The sequence below is a fragment of the Procambarus clarkii genome, chromosome 82, assembly GCF_040958095.1.
Source record: "Procambarus clarkii isolate CNS0578487 chromosome 82, FALCON_Pclarkii_2.0, whole genome shotgun sequence".
Taxonomy (NCBI): Eukaryota; Metazoa; Arthropoda; class Malacostraca; order Decapoda; family Cambaridae; genus Procambarus; species Procambarus clarkii.
The window spans coordinates 3,696,546-3,710,877 of NC_091231.1; the positions used below are offsets into that span (position 1 = coordinate 3,696,546).

Genomic DNA, 14,332 nt, shown 5'->3' on the forward strand with positions numbered 1-14,332 from the left:
TTCTTAAAATAAATTTACTTAGGGATTGTAAATAAACTACATGTTTTCAACACTTTCATATCCAATGCTATTAATATATACAGGGCTTATTTAAGCTGTAAGACTTAACAAGTGTGAAGCACCAGAGCCTTCCAAGAGCATGGGGTCTATGAGCATTTATTTAGGACCGAATATTCTACTGCTGGACCATCAATGACATCTTACTGTCAGTTTCACTACACTCAACACCCACATGCACACAAGCACACATGCACACTTAAATCTTTTACACTGTCAGATAACAGCTTTGCTTTTATTGTCAAGTTAAATCAATGCAATGCAGTAATTTGTTCTCTGGTTACATACCAGTAATTACTTTTGTTCCCATAAAAAGTGGTAAATATACAGTATTTGAATATATTTTTTGTATATATACTGTAGAAGGTTTTGTTAACTTTCTGCTGCAGTGTTGATGAAATAGTGCTTATTTTATTATATTTCTAGTCAGATCTGATAGTTTTATGTTACTATTATTATGTGAATAAGAAAGCAATAAGATTTAAATTTATACTGAACTGATTAACTTGTGCTGAAAAACTTCTCTTTTTTTTTTTTTCTCTCTAGATATTTAGAAACAAATGCTCTGTGTTACATCCCATCAAACCAATCTGATGTTCAGTTCTCTTATGTACTTGAAATTTTATTATTCCCCTACAATGCAAAATCCCTTGCCAAAAGGCATATTTGAAAATACATTTATTCTTGTTAGGTTCCTAATTCTTGTTTTCCATTTTTATCAACACAATTTATTATGTGTTCATTTGCAGGCGATGAGTCACAATAACGTAGCTAAATTATGTTGACCAGACCACACACTAGAAGGTGAAGGGACGACGACGTTTCGGTCAGTCCTGGACTTGAGAATGGTCCAGGACGGACCAAAACGTCGTCGTCCCTTCACCTTCTAGTGTGTGGTCTGGTCAACGTATATGTTCATTGTTCAGTTGATAGGATAAATGGATGCAGGTTTAAACTATCAGTATTAATTTTATTATAAATCCCGTTTGCAATTGGTATCAACAGTCAACTCGATTCTCTGAATTCTCAAATTGCTTCATAATTTAGATGCAATACTCTATTGCCTATTAAGTGCATCACCCTAACACAGACAATAGTTTGACAGCATGCCTATCAGGGTTTTATTGCATAATACATATTAAATTGTGTGTTAATTCAAGCAATCCAGATAATCAAGAGTTTACTGTATGTATGAATTCAAAATTTACCTTAATCATTTTTATTTGAATATTTAAATTTAAATTTTTTTCTTAAATTAGTTTATAGAAGGTGTTTTCTTCCAACTATCAAGCATTACTAATAATAAGCTTAATAATAACTAATTTAAAGAAATAATTTTATATTTCCTGGCACATTAAAACAGTTTTGTGGCATTAGATTAGCCAGTCTTGGTTGCCCATGGAAGCACTACTACTACAAGTAAGCAAAATGCATACAACATCCCTCATTAATAGTTATTTTTTCTTCTTTGGCAATACTCATTGTGGTAACACTTGATGCTCGGCTCCATTTACTTCATCTTCACATTGACCTGTCGGTGAACACTATTTTTCCATTTGTTTTCCTTCCTGTTCATTTTTCTTTCTTATTTGTAATTGCTTGCTACAGCAATTTTCTTTCTTGCAACACATTTTTGTTTCTTAGCCCAAGTGGTGAGTAATTGTAAAACAAACCCTTAGGTAAGTTTCTCTGACTGGTAAATGTTTCAAATGTTCTTTCAAAAGTCTCATATTACTTGAAGATTCAGAGGGAGCATGACCACTTATGTATATACATGTAAGTTATGCATATATTTTACATATTTTTAGTTACAGGTAGAGAACTGTGCTCACTGTCAGATTTTCCTTGTACAGTACATCCTATATGTACCTACAGTACTAATATATGTAAAATATCCTATATTTTAGCAGTCTTAATCCAACCATATGAAGAGTTACATATTTTTGCAGTGTTACTCATACTTTAAAAAGAATGTATTTAGTTTAAAGTTGTGATGTAATGTTGATATGTAATTATACCTAAATTTACATTTTATGTATATTTAACAACCGAGTATTAAACAAAACATGTTGAAATTTTCACATTTTCTTTTGTATTATGGATATATGAAAGATACTGTAGTACTATATAGTGGAACCTCGATGTACGATTGGACCTGAATGGGAATTTTCTGGTGTACGACAAATTTAGTCAGAAATTTTTAGTCAGCCTTGGTGTATGACCTTTACTCCAGAGTACAAACTGCTGGTTCATACTTGTCTGAGTCGGTAAGGTCAGTTTTTATGCTTGAATCCAGCCTAATGATAACTATGCTTGAATTCTCTAAAATATTTCATAATTTTTGTGAGTTTTATGTTAAGCAACAACAACAAAAAAGTTATTATAAATCACACCATGGGTCCCAAGAAAGTAAGTGGTAAAGTTCAACCTAAGAAAATAGTTGTGAGGAGGATGACTAAAAAAAAAAAAAAAAAAAACTACTCAAATACAGGTTTATTCGTAAACATGAAGACTGTGTGTGTGTGTAATTACCTAACTGTAGTTACAGGATGAGAGCTATGCTCGTGGTGTCCTGTCTACCCAGCACTCTTTGCCATATAATGCTTTGAAATTACTGACGGTTTTAGACTCCACCACAACTTGTTCCAACCGTCTACCACTGTTTGCGAAAGTGAATTTTCTTACATTTCTTCGGCATCTTCTTTTAGTTAGTTTAAATTTATGACCTCTTGTTCTTGAAGTTCCAGGTCTCAGACAAAGGGCGAAAGGATCGTGTATGTGTGTGTTTGATCTGGCTAGGCAACTATCCCAGTATAAACAAAATTAACGACAAAGATAACAAATGTGTTATCCCAGTATAGTTGCAACAAAGAGTAGACAATAACTACATTATTGATCAACAAATCTGTGTCAATGATAAGTACCTTAATTGCTAAGAAAAAATAATTATGAGTATTAATGTGGCAAAAGGTGTAATAGTGCTAACGAAGCAAAGACTACAAGCACTTGATGTTGAAAAGTTGTTATTAATGTGGATAAATGACAAACAGCGGGTGATAATGTTTCAGAGGCCATCATTTGTGAAAAAATAGAATACTGCATGATGATCTTATAAAGAAGACGAGCAGGGGATGGTTTGACATACAGATATTTATAAAAAAAAAAAAGTATTCATAATGTTATGAGGAGGATGCTAACTCAGATAAAGAAGCAGCAGAAAAATTTGCTGCCAAATTTAAGGAATTTGTAGAGGGTGAGAAATACCTACTACAACAAGTTTCTATTTGTGACAAGACAGGCCTTTTATGGAAAAAAAATACCAAAAAGCTGTAGCAAGCTGTTGTGTTAACCTTTTTAATGACATTGAGATGTCTCGCTATAGATAATTGTTAAAACTTAGGCAAAAACAAATGTCTTTAGACAGATTTTTAGCGAGACAACCAGGTCCTAGTGGTATGCCTACAAAACGTAGGAGTGTGGAGTGTGTGTACCCCAGAAATGTCGTCACTGCCTGGTGTTATAATGAGAGGGAACGCCCCTTCCAAACACTAACACTTCTCCTCCTCCCCCCCCCCCCCTTCTCCTCACAGTCTTTCATACACTGACAAGAATCCTCCATAAAGATAAAGTGCAATTAAATGTTCATTTATTTACAGTTTATATTTATACCTTATTGTTTTGGGTGTGTGGAATGGATTAATTCAATTTACATTATTTCTTTTGGAAAACTTTGATTTGGTTTACGATTATTTGGGTTATGTTGCATTTTTTGGAATGGATTAAATTTGTACACCGAGGTACCACTGTATTTTAAAGCTGCACACAAATGCCAAAATAAAATAAGTAGATCATGTTGTACATAATGGTATATTGACTTTCTTCAGATTTACAGCCATTATGCATCTCAAGTAGCTATTACACCTTATATATATGGAATAGATGCCCTGGAAAGACACCAGCATATATTGGTCTTCAGTAAATATATAGTTTAAATGACTAACTTTATCCTACAAGAATGCATTCCTAGAGATTCCAAAAACACTATTGAAAAAGTTATGAATCCCATGACCAAATTTTCTTTTTATGTAAAAAGGAGACATTTTTGATAACACACAATCATAGAAAAAGTGGATACCTTCCTTGTTAGATATAATTCAATGCAAAAAATATTAAGTGCAGGCATGTGGTGGTAGACATACTGACTAGATACTGTATATGGTTGATAGGAATGGGCACATGGCTGGTAGTTGGGTCTAGATTGGATAGTGTAAGCATGTGACGAGTGAGGTTGGGGAAAGTGTAAGCATATAGTAAATGAGGGTGGAATGTGCATATGGTTAATGCTAGGAAGTACTGTAATTATCAAACGGTGGTGCCAAGCCTAGAAGACTATTTAGCACCATCTGAGTCATTGGATATTCAAAAGATCCCAAATATCACCCAGGATGCCAAGGCAAGAGCATCAAAAAGTATCAGATTCTTTTTTCAGGGACATCAAAAGTATCAGATTCACCAACGATTCAGTGTGACAAGTGACTTGGAGAGACAGTGGGAAAACATGACTAAGTTTGACAGTGCATTTCAGATAATAAACAGGGCAGTGTTCCATTAAGTGCCTATGAGTCGAGCTTTTGTAACCAATACGCAGCCTAACCAGAACTTTCCCACCTATAATGGTGGCAGGATGAAGGCCATGGGGATAAGCTACATATAACAGTACATGTTATGAATGACTGGGTAGAAATCTGAATAGTAATTTTTTGAAAGACAAGACTAGCACAAATTATGTTCTTGGCAGCAGCATCTGCACATTTATTAGAAGCAACATCAAATGGTTGGAAACCCAGCAAAATTTGACTTGTAAATCCATAAAAGATAAGTAGCTCATATTGGATTTCAACCACCAAAGGACATGTTTAAACAGTAGATCCATGAAGACACTGCAAGCATTGACCACAATAAAAATGAATGCTGGTGTATAAAAAGCAGCTAGCACTCAAAGCTCCACTGTGAAAGTGCTCGCCTCTGGAAAAAGGTGGGCATATCTGTAAATACAATGGAATTACAAATATTACTGGCTCAGACTAACCTATCAATGAACAAGGCAGTACATGAATAGCAGGAGAAATGTTCAAGAAAGACATTTCATAATAGTACGAGGGGTATAAGCCTTCACCATGCAGGTTAGGCCTTTTATAAAATTTAAAAAAGTAGGACCCACCATGGGAGCCGAGTACGAACAATATAAGGAGATGCATTGAGGACATGTACTGAAAGAGAATTCTGTAAGCAGACCATCCTTGCAGTTAAAGAACAGAAGAAAGAGGGAACAGGTCCTACCAGTGTGTGTCTTGTAGGGACATCATGAAGTGATGATAAGGAAGGTGCGCTAAAGACAGAGTAAAGTCAGGGACTAACATAGCAGGAGCTGTGGAGCCAGAAGGGGGGATTGGGAAGACCAATCAACCAGGCTGATCTAACTTGAGGGTCTTTTCCTGCCACTTGAGGCTGAAAGTAAATAGATTTTAGATGCCATAAAAGGAATAAATAGGATGGTTCTGAACCATGAAATACCATCTACCAAGGCAGTGAGGGAGGTTGAGCACAAGATGGCACAGGGAAGGGCAAATCCTCTCGGGTGCTGATCCTCCTTTCAACATCCTATACTAGTGCAAAGACCCCCCCATTTAACTCTTGCACCCAAAAACTGTCCTTTTAGAGCAGCTCACACCAGCATGAGAGTAATGCAAATGATCTTCCTTACCACAAGGCAGCACTCATGAGGAGTGCTGCCTTGTGGTAGGTTCTGGATGTAAAGACCCCAGCATTATGCAGCCAACTGCCTCCAGGTGATAACCCAAGTCATCCGAGGCTCCAGCCAGTCCACCCCTCTTCACTCGCCTGGTCTCGCTTAGAACAGGTCCAATGACGTGTGAAATAGGATGTGCACAACTAAGCTATGGTCTTGGCTATCCCTGGAATTTTCATTCTGGTGGGAGCCATTGCATTATTTATTCTTTGCAATTTATTGTGATTAACAACTCCACAATTGTGATTTATATCATCCTTCATTGCATGTGCCCTGGTTTATTATTTTACTTTATACCAGAGTTCCCCCCCCCCCTCACATCTGCTATTGGCTTGTGTTTTTCCTGCTCTAAGGTGTTTAGGTTCATTCCTCTTAAGAGTTACTTCTTCTCCAGTCATCCTGCTGCTGAGTAGTGCATGTGACTTGTTTCCCTCTGCAGGCTTGATGATGGGTAAATTCACATTTTACAGTGTGTTATATCACCTATTTCAATTATACTTTCCCTAACTGCTTATTAGGTAAGAGGCTTTGCGCTTTCCTTTAGGAAGCACTTAGGTTTCATTACAATTGTTTTTATTCAGGAATGCTTAAACCTTTCCTCATAGTTAGGAATCGAGAGCCGAAGCTCAACCCCCGCAAGCACAACTAGGCGAGTATGACTGGGCGAGTACAGTGGGGTTCAGTTTTCCCTTGCACACCTTTGTCTTCATGATGGTGTGAATAGCTGATGTCCCTTGCCTGAGGAGGATTTTCAGCATTTCCAGTTTGGCAGGTCATCGTATATTTCCCATCAGACTCTAGGTACTGCTGTTTGTAGTTCCATTAAATGCAATCCAGAGATCTTTAAAACCAAAAGTTATTCCTTTTGCTGCCATTTTGCTTTCTATGGTAGGGAAAGAATACAAGATCCGAGCTGAGAGACAATCCAGTATGACGCAAAGCATTAAGATGAAAGTAGAGGAAGAAGCCAATGAACATGCAGGATATCCATAGACTAGTTTAGCCAGCACCAGGGATGAGTATACAAAGAAGCATTCATATTTTGACAACCAAGAGAAGAGGGTGTCAAATTCAACCCTCAAGGTTCTGCATGACCTTTATATGATAGATCCCTTCTACACACAGAAATCACAATAACGTGATGCATCAAATGAACAGATGAACTCCCAGTTGCAATTCTTTGACCGTGTCATGGCACAGCCCATTAAGGCGCGTCTAAGATCCTCTTGGATGTAGTTTCAAACCTTCATCACGACCCTTGTGGATTTGTTCAGTTTCCTTCTATAGACAGCAGCAGCTGGAGGACATGTTTCCTAGTAAAAGTGGTAACAAGTTTTTGCAGTAGAGAAGAAAACTCGTGCCTAGTTGCCCAAGATGAAACATTATCACAAGCTGGAACAGATGCTATTGAAGGAAGAAATAGTTACCACAATAGTAAGTGGTGAGAGCAAAAACACAAAGCATCAAATGAACCCAAATTGGAAATGGGGAGGGAAGACCATTAAATGCATCCATAAAAATAGTTCTGGTCAAAAGGGACGGTTATAATCAATTTACAATATTAACGTAGCAACAATACCAATCTTCTATTTCTTGTCTCTCTCTTTCCTAATTATCTGGTAGCCTCCTGTATAGATAACATTCCCTATTAGCCCTCTTTAGATAGGTTGTTGGAATGAGTTGGCAGTTGAAGAGTATGGTGGGCAGGCGGATTATTGGGCGAGGGTGGATGTGATCGTGATGGGGGCAAAGTGTGAATGTGAAGTTGGTTTATAGTTCGTAATTGAGTGTCCAGTAGTTTAAGATTGAGTGGGAATGTTATAAGGTTATGAGTGGGTTAGCAGATGGTGGTATTTGGAAGTGGATAGTGCAGTGGTTGGGTATACGATAAGTGGGTGTTTGGGCACGGTGTGGGTATGAGTGATGGTCAATGAGTGGAGAATATTGAAGGAAGATGGAAGGTCAATTAGCAAAGAAGGGTAGAGAATGGATGATAGGGGTGTTAAGAGTAATGAAGTTGTTAGAAGTATGGGAATGGTATGGTGATTAAGAGTTAGAGTGGATGGGTGGAAATCGTTGGGCGTGTTGGAGAGAAGCTGGTATGGTTGGGTTCTTGGCAATAGTCAGGACTTGCCCCTTTCCAATTTATATAAACAAAAAAATTTTTGCAATTGGGCAACACAACTCGATAATGAAATGTACCTCGGTTATATAATCAGAAATCATTACTATTTTACAATATTATGACTCAAATGCAACAGCTACTACATTGCTCAGTTTAAATATTCAGCCATGGTTTTAACTTGAACAAGATTTAACCATCTAATTAAAGCAATGAGGTATTAATGTACCTCACATATACCTTGATAAATCGATTGTAAGCTTTGAGTAAGTAAAAAAAGAACGATAATAAAAGTAAACAAAAAAGTCCAAAGGTATCACTAATAAAAGTGTTTGATGTGTAGTACAATGAAATAGATTTTTGTGTTGCACTCAAGAAAATCCTTATGTGCACATTGGGACACTAATATCTATAGTGCTCTTCAAATTTGACACGATAACCAGTTGCTAAATATTTCTTAACCCTTAGACAGCAGTTATTATCATATGTTGATCCACAGGGTAATGTTATCATATGATTTAAACAATTACCATCACATGTATGATGCAAAGGATATAATAGCTCTATCTGGATGTAATGGAGCATGTGACCATGGAAAGAAAATCCTATTATTCCATGGTTACGTTAGTTACTATGTGACGCCAAATGTTTTAGATGAATGTGGTCATAGTATAAAATTCCATCATGATTACATATGTATACCAATGATGTTCAAATGGTTTTCACAATTCCATATGATTGTAATGGGGTATACCAGGTAAATTAATCATCAATTAAACCATTATCATGCATTGTGTGTACAAGGAGCCTGCTGTTATCTGTGGGTGGTGCATTGGAGGCTTAAGACCGTTTCATCTATACTGCTACCTATTTGGTGCCAATTAGGCCCTATGTCATCACCCAGAGCCCAACACCTATGTATATATATTTATATGGTTTTTAATACTCTATATGATTGTAATGAAGTATACCAGGTAAATCAATCATCAAATGAAACAGTATCATATGTGATTTATAACAAATTCAACGCACACCCGTAAAAAATAAAAATAATCAATGGAACAGCTAAAGGAGAACACAGGAGTCATGGCTCACATACCTCAGTGTCAGCAAAGTTATCATTGCGTGTTGACAGAAACCAGACCACATAGCCACTGCGCAACCTTTCAGACGACCTCCACCCAGTAAAAAGGTAAATATTCACTTATTAACTTGAATATAAAATATAAGAAAAATCAAATAATTCTTTAATGAAAAATAATTTCTGGATTTTTTGTTTATTTTTTTGGACACAAGCGAGTATGGCCATTTTTATATAACTGCTGTCCAATGATTAAGGTGGTTCAATGGCCTTGTGACACCCAGAATGGTCTCTCTTCTGTCTTTTTTTCTGTTAAATTTTAAATCAGGCTAAACAAAATTTAAGTAGAAATTCTTGGATATAAATTCTCGGATTAGCACAAGTGCAATAGGTCTGAAATGAGATACACACCCCAAACTTAAAATAAAAAAAAGAGTAAAAGAATGGTCAAACAGGCTCAACGGCTTCTTCTCCCAAAACTACTACTATCCTATATTTTTTTGTCTATTTTTTTTAACCTTATTAAAGCAATATCAATAAATATATATTATATATATATATATATATATATATATATATATATATATATATATATATATATGAAAGAAAATGGAACATTTCATATCATTTATATTCTCTCAGTCTATGAGATGTTAAAATAATGGGACATACAGTCTTGCCATATGAGAGTTGCCTGATAATTCATTGTGTGCCATCTAATAACGTCTCAAGTTTTGTATTTTATGCATGTTTGGTCGTTAGCTTATAAATCATATTTTTATACATGTCTGAATTACAGAAAATTCATGGTATTCTTTGCTATCTCAAATTACATTCGAAACTATATAATTAATTTTTTTTAATTTTCTGAAAATAAAAATATATATACTGTATATAAGTAACCACCTATATCAATTTTTAAATGTATATTTTTGTTTTAACTTGTTGCATAAATCCACAAACAGATAACACACAACATCAAATGACCTAAAGCAATAATCAAATTAGTTTGAGAGTAAATAATTAATAAAAAAAATGGTCATGCTACAATGTAACTAATTTCAATAGTTCTTTATATGAAAAAATACTTAAACCTTATTATTCAACCATGAACTTACTGCCTAAACCAGACAGTCATACAGTACTTGTAGCAACTGAACTTCATAAAAGATGTCATATGTACAAGCCACTGTCTTAACTATATATATAAAAAAAATAAAGAAAAAAGATAAAATCTGAATTTTGTATCTACATGCCTATTTGATAAAAAGGTGTATAACCAAAGAAATCTCAGTAAATAGTTATTGGTATAATTTTTTAATACATTTTCCTGACCAATACCATCTTTAAAATGAGCAGATTACACCCATTACTGAAGACAAACAAAACAGGAAAAATTTAATGTAATAGGATTTAATATCAGATTACATCCTTTATAGTTTTATACTGTATTCCAGATTTCTGCTTTGGGTTTCACAATATAATTCACATTATTAAGCTTTCACAATAATGTAATGCAAACTATCCTTTAGAGCTGGAATTTTTGACAGTTTCAAACAAAATTGACCTAGAGTTGGACCCGGTCAGGAGAGTTCATTTCGTGTTAATCTGATATATCTAGCGTAAAAAGCTTGGAAGGGACTATTCATGAGTAGATAGATGTATAAGAATAAAGTTAATCAGGTCACAAAGTGCTAATTCGCACATGGTTGGCAATAGAACAATATATTCACATGAATTGCTGATCACAGAATCACTGATTACACACAGGACTTTAGGATGGCATGCATACATGTACAACACGAGAGCACAGAAACACAACTGATATGCTACTGGTAAACAGAGTTCTCAGTATGCCATCACTGATAAACCACATTTGGTGGAGATTACGCCCCCTTAATTTTGTCTAACAGCCATCAATATCTAGAAACCTTTGGAAACGTTCAAAGCCATGATATAATTAAAGATCTTTCAATGTATTTTGTCTTGCATCCTGGCTCAAGCCCTACAATTATTGCATACATTCATACCAAGAGTACCTGCCAGTTTATACACAATATACATTTAGTATACATAATTCTTTCCTATAGTTTCTTCAAACTCTAAGAAAATTTATTCATGTTACATTTTCATCCTACCTGGCAATCACAATGGTTTATAAAATATGTAACACTGAATCCCATTTTTAGAGTGAAATAATTATATTTTCTGCTAGAGCAATACAACTCTTATATACTGTATATACAACTACAAGTTCACAGACTTTAGAGCCCTGAATTTATATTTGGTGCTCAAATAATATACGGGATTGTCATGTGCACCTCTGAGGGTTAAGAAATCAAACCAATTCTTAACTATCATTATGAATTTTGAACCCTATACATTACATAACATCCCAGTTAGTGATAATTGGTAAAAATATGTAAAATTTTGAAATCTTCCTTGTAGAATAAATATTAATTATTGCTTAATTGAATCATTTTGGAGGTAGTACTACAGAGAAACAGAGGAGATAGGGGTGGAGGAGGAATAGATTTTATTATTTTACTGTTTTATTTTTTATGGTTAAATTAATGACACTGAATGTGGTATTCTATAAGCCTAGATACAAAAGAATCAATAGTACTCCTTTGGTAAAAGCCATTTGATTTTTAGAGCACAATCATTGTAACATTTGTGATTTATACGCCATGCTCCATGTGGGTTACACTGTCCTCCCCCCTCTCTTGTTTTTCTGCTACTACTACCACCGAGTCATAAGCCATATTTTGGTTTTGTTCCCTGCTTAACAAAATACTCGCATATATAAGCTATCAAGTTTAAGATTTCATTTTACATATGATATTAGTAATGATTAGGTTTAAACAAATATAACATTTGTTACAATTAAAATGCTCATCTATAATCCAAAAATACCTGAACTAACTAGTACAAAATGCATGAGTTAGAAATACCATGAACTCTAAATGGAACACACACTGTAGAAAGGCATGTTCCTTCTTATAATTCAATCTGAACCCATAAAAATGATAAAAAAATAGTTTAATATGCTTTATTTCAAGCTAAAGATTTCTTCATTTTCTACCTTTTACCAGTCTACTAACTAGTCCATCTTTTGTTCCTGCAGACTGGGCACTACTGGGTGGTTCCTCTTCATCAGTAGTTGGATGAGTGCTATTTCGAGAAGCTTCTAAAGGCATAGTGGAACGTTGATCCTCCAAACGACCCGACTGGAATCGCATGATAAGGGAGAAGAAGTCATCATCAGGCACAGTGGGAGCTGATTGAGGGAGGGAACCATCATTTGGAAGAGAACTGCGTTGATCTTCAATTCGAGAACCCTGCAAAAGGATTATCTCCTGTCAAATGATTTACATATAAAAAAAATAAGACACACACACACATACTAACACTTCAAACTGCACAAATAAAAATTTGGCTTGTCAGTATTATTACCTTCCGTTTATACAGGGTACCTTGAAATTCAAAGAATATATGTAACTAGCATTCGCGGGTTCAATTAAGCGCGGGTTCAATTCCCGCACAAGGCAGAAAAAAATGGGCATAGTTTCTTTCACCCTGAATGCCCCTGTTACCTAGCAGTAAATAGGTACCTGGGAGTTAGTCAGCTGTCACAGGCTGCTTCCTGGGGGTGGAGGCCTGGTCTAGGACCGGGCCGCAGGGACACTAAAGCCCCGAAATCATCTCAAGATAACCTCAAGATATAACCATTTATAAAGCTATATGCAGAATAACCACAGTGAAAACAAAGGTTAAATTAACACTTAAGTGTTTAAACTCCTGAGTCATCATCAAAGCTGTACTGAGAAAGACAAGTGTAGAGACAATGTAAGAGAAGGCGGGTTATCGACCGGGTGAGGCCAGATGATGTCTGGACAACAGCCACCAGAGAATGCTGCAAGACGTCACTAATAAACGCGAACAAGCCGTTGGAAGTAAAGAAATTGGAACGTGAGAAATATGGTAGAGCCCACCTATTTATGTGTATATAGACTAAATGGTATCAAAAGGGAGAAAAGATAATGCACTCAGGGAAAAAACTTTTGAAAATCTTACTTATAATATTAAATCCCAGGCCAAGGGATTTAACATTATGAGTAAGATTTCCAAAAGTTTCTCCTTTTTTGATACCATTTAATCTATGTAACTACTATACTATAAGTAACTACAATTAGGTAATTACATGAAGCTAATACAGGAAGTTCCCAAATTATGAACAGGATGCATTCCAAAAAGGCAGCCATAAGTATGCCATTCATAACAACCAGATTTTCCAAAGGTGCAATGAGACAAAATTGTTCCTGGACTACCAAAAATCAATTATATATATATATATATATATATATATATATATATATATATATATATATATATATATATATATTTATTTATTTATTTATTTATTTATTTTGTAGCACCAATTTTTTTTGCAGAAAAATGTACAAATTTTGGGGTACATTTTATAACAATACCAAATTGTAATTATTTGGTACAATACCAAATTGATAACCACTGGAAGAACTAAAGGTGCTGGGTACAATGATTTTGTACTATATTGAATTACAATTACACCATTTGAGTGAAAGCTAACATACGTAGTAATACAGATATTATTTGCTACAACTTATGTCGTAGTATCAAGAAAATAGTACTGACTGCTATTTTCTTAGCATGAGTAAATGGCCTAAGTGCGAGAATCATACACAGAATTTAAAACTTCCGGGTGCCCGGCGGGCGACCTACCACACATCGCAAGGTAGGCCAAGCATTGGCCGTAAGCTCAGAAACCACACTCAAATGTTGTTAATCTTTTCAGCTTTCTCACCTTAATTTTTGTGCAACGTCATTCATTTTGGTATCAAAATGTTTGCAATATCATGGCACGCATTATAAACCCAGTCCCATAATATTCAGACTATAAATGAAATTTTTTACAAATTTATTAATCCGCGCTGTAGGCAGAGTGTTGGCCGTGAGCCCACAAATCATACTCGAGTGTCTATACTCTTTTTCAACTTTCTCCTCAATTTTCGTCATTCATTTTGATAAAAAAAAAAATTTGCAATATCACGGCACGCATTTTAAAGCCAGTCCCTTAATATTCGGGCAACAAATGGAATTTGTACAAATTTATTAATCCGCGCAGTAGGCCGAGTGTTGGCTAAGAGTGCACAAACAACTGAAATGTTTATACTCTTCTCAGCTTTCTCACATTCATTTTTGTACTACATCATTCATTATG

General features: G+C 35.3%; 1 protein-coding gene across 50 annotated transcripts in view; it reads right to left on the reverse strand.

Annotated features, from left to right (window-relative positions):
- pins (G-protein-signaling modulator pins) overlaps positions 1 to 14,332 on the reverse strand; it is a 188,747-nt gene continuing 174,415 nt past the window's right edge. For all 50 annotated transcript variants that reach the window (XM_069315853.1, XM_045752235.2, XM_045752245.2 and 47 more), the window contains one exon: positions 1 to 12,410. In XM_069315853.1, the coding sequence (XP_069171954.1) occupies positions 12,144 to 12,410 (267 nt within the window). In that variant the 3' untranslated portion in view covers positions 1 to 12,143. The remainder of the gene's footprint in view (positions 12,411 to 14,332) is intronic.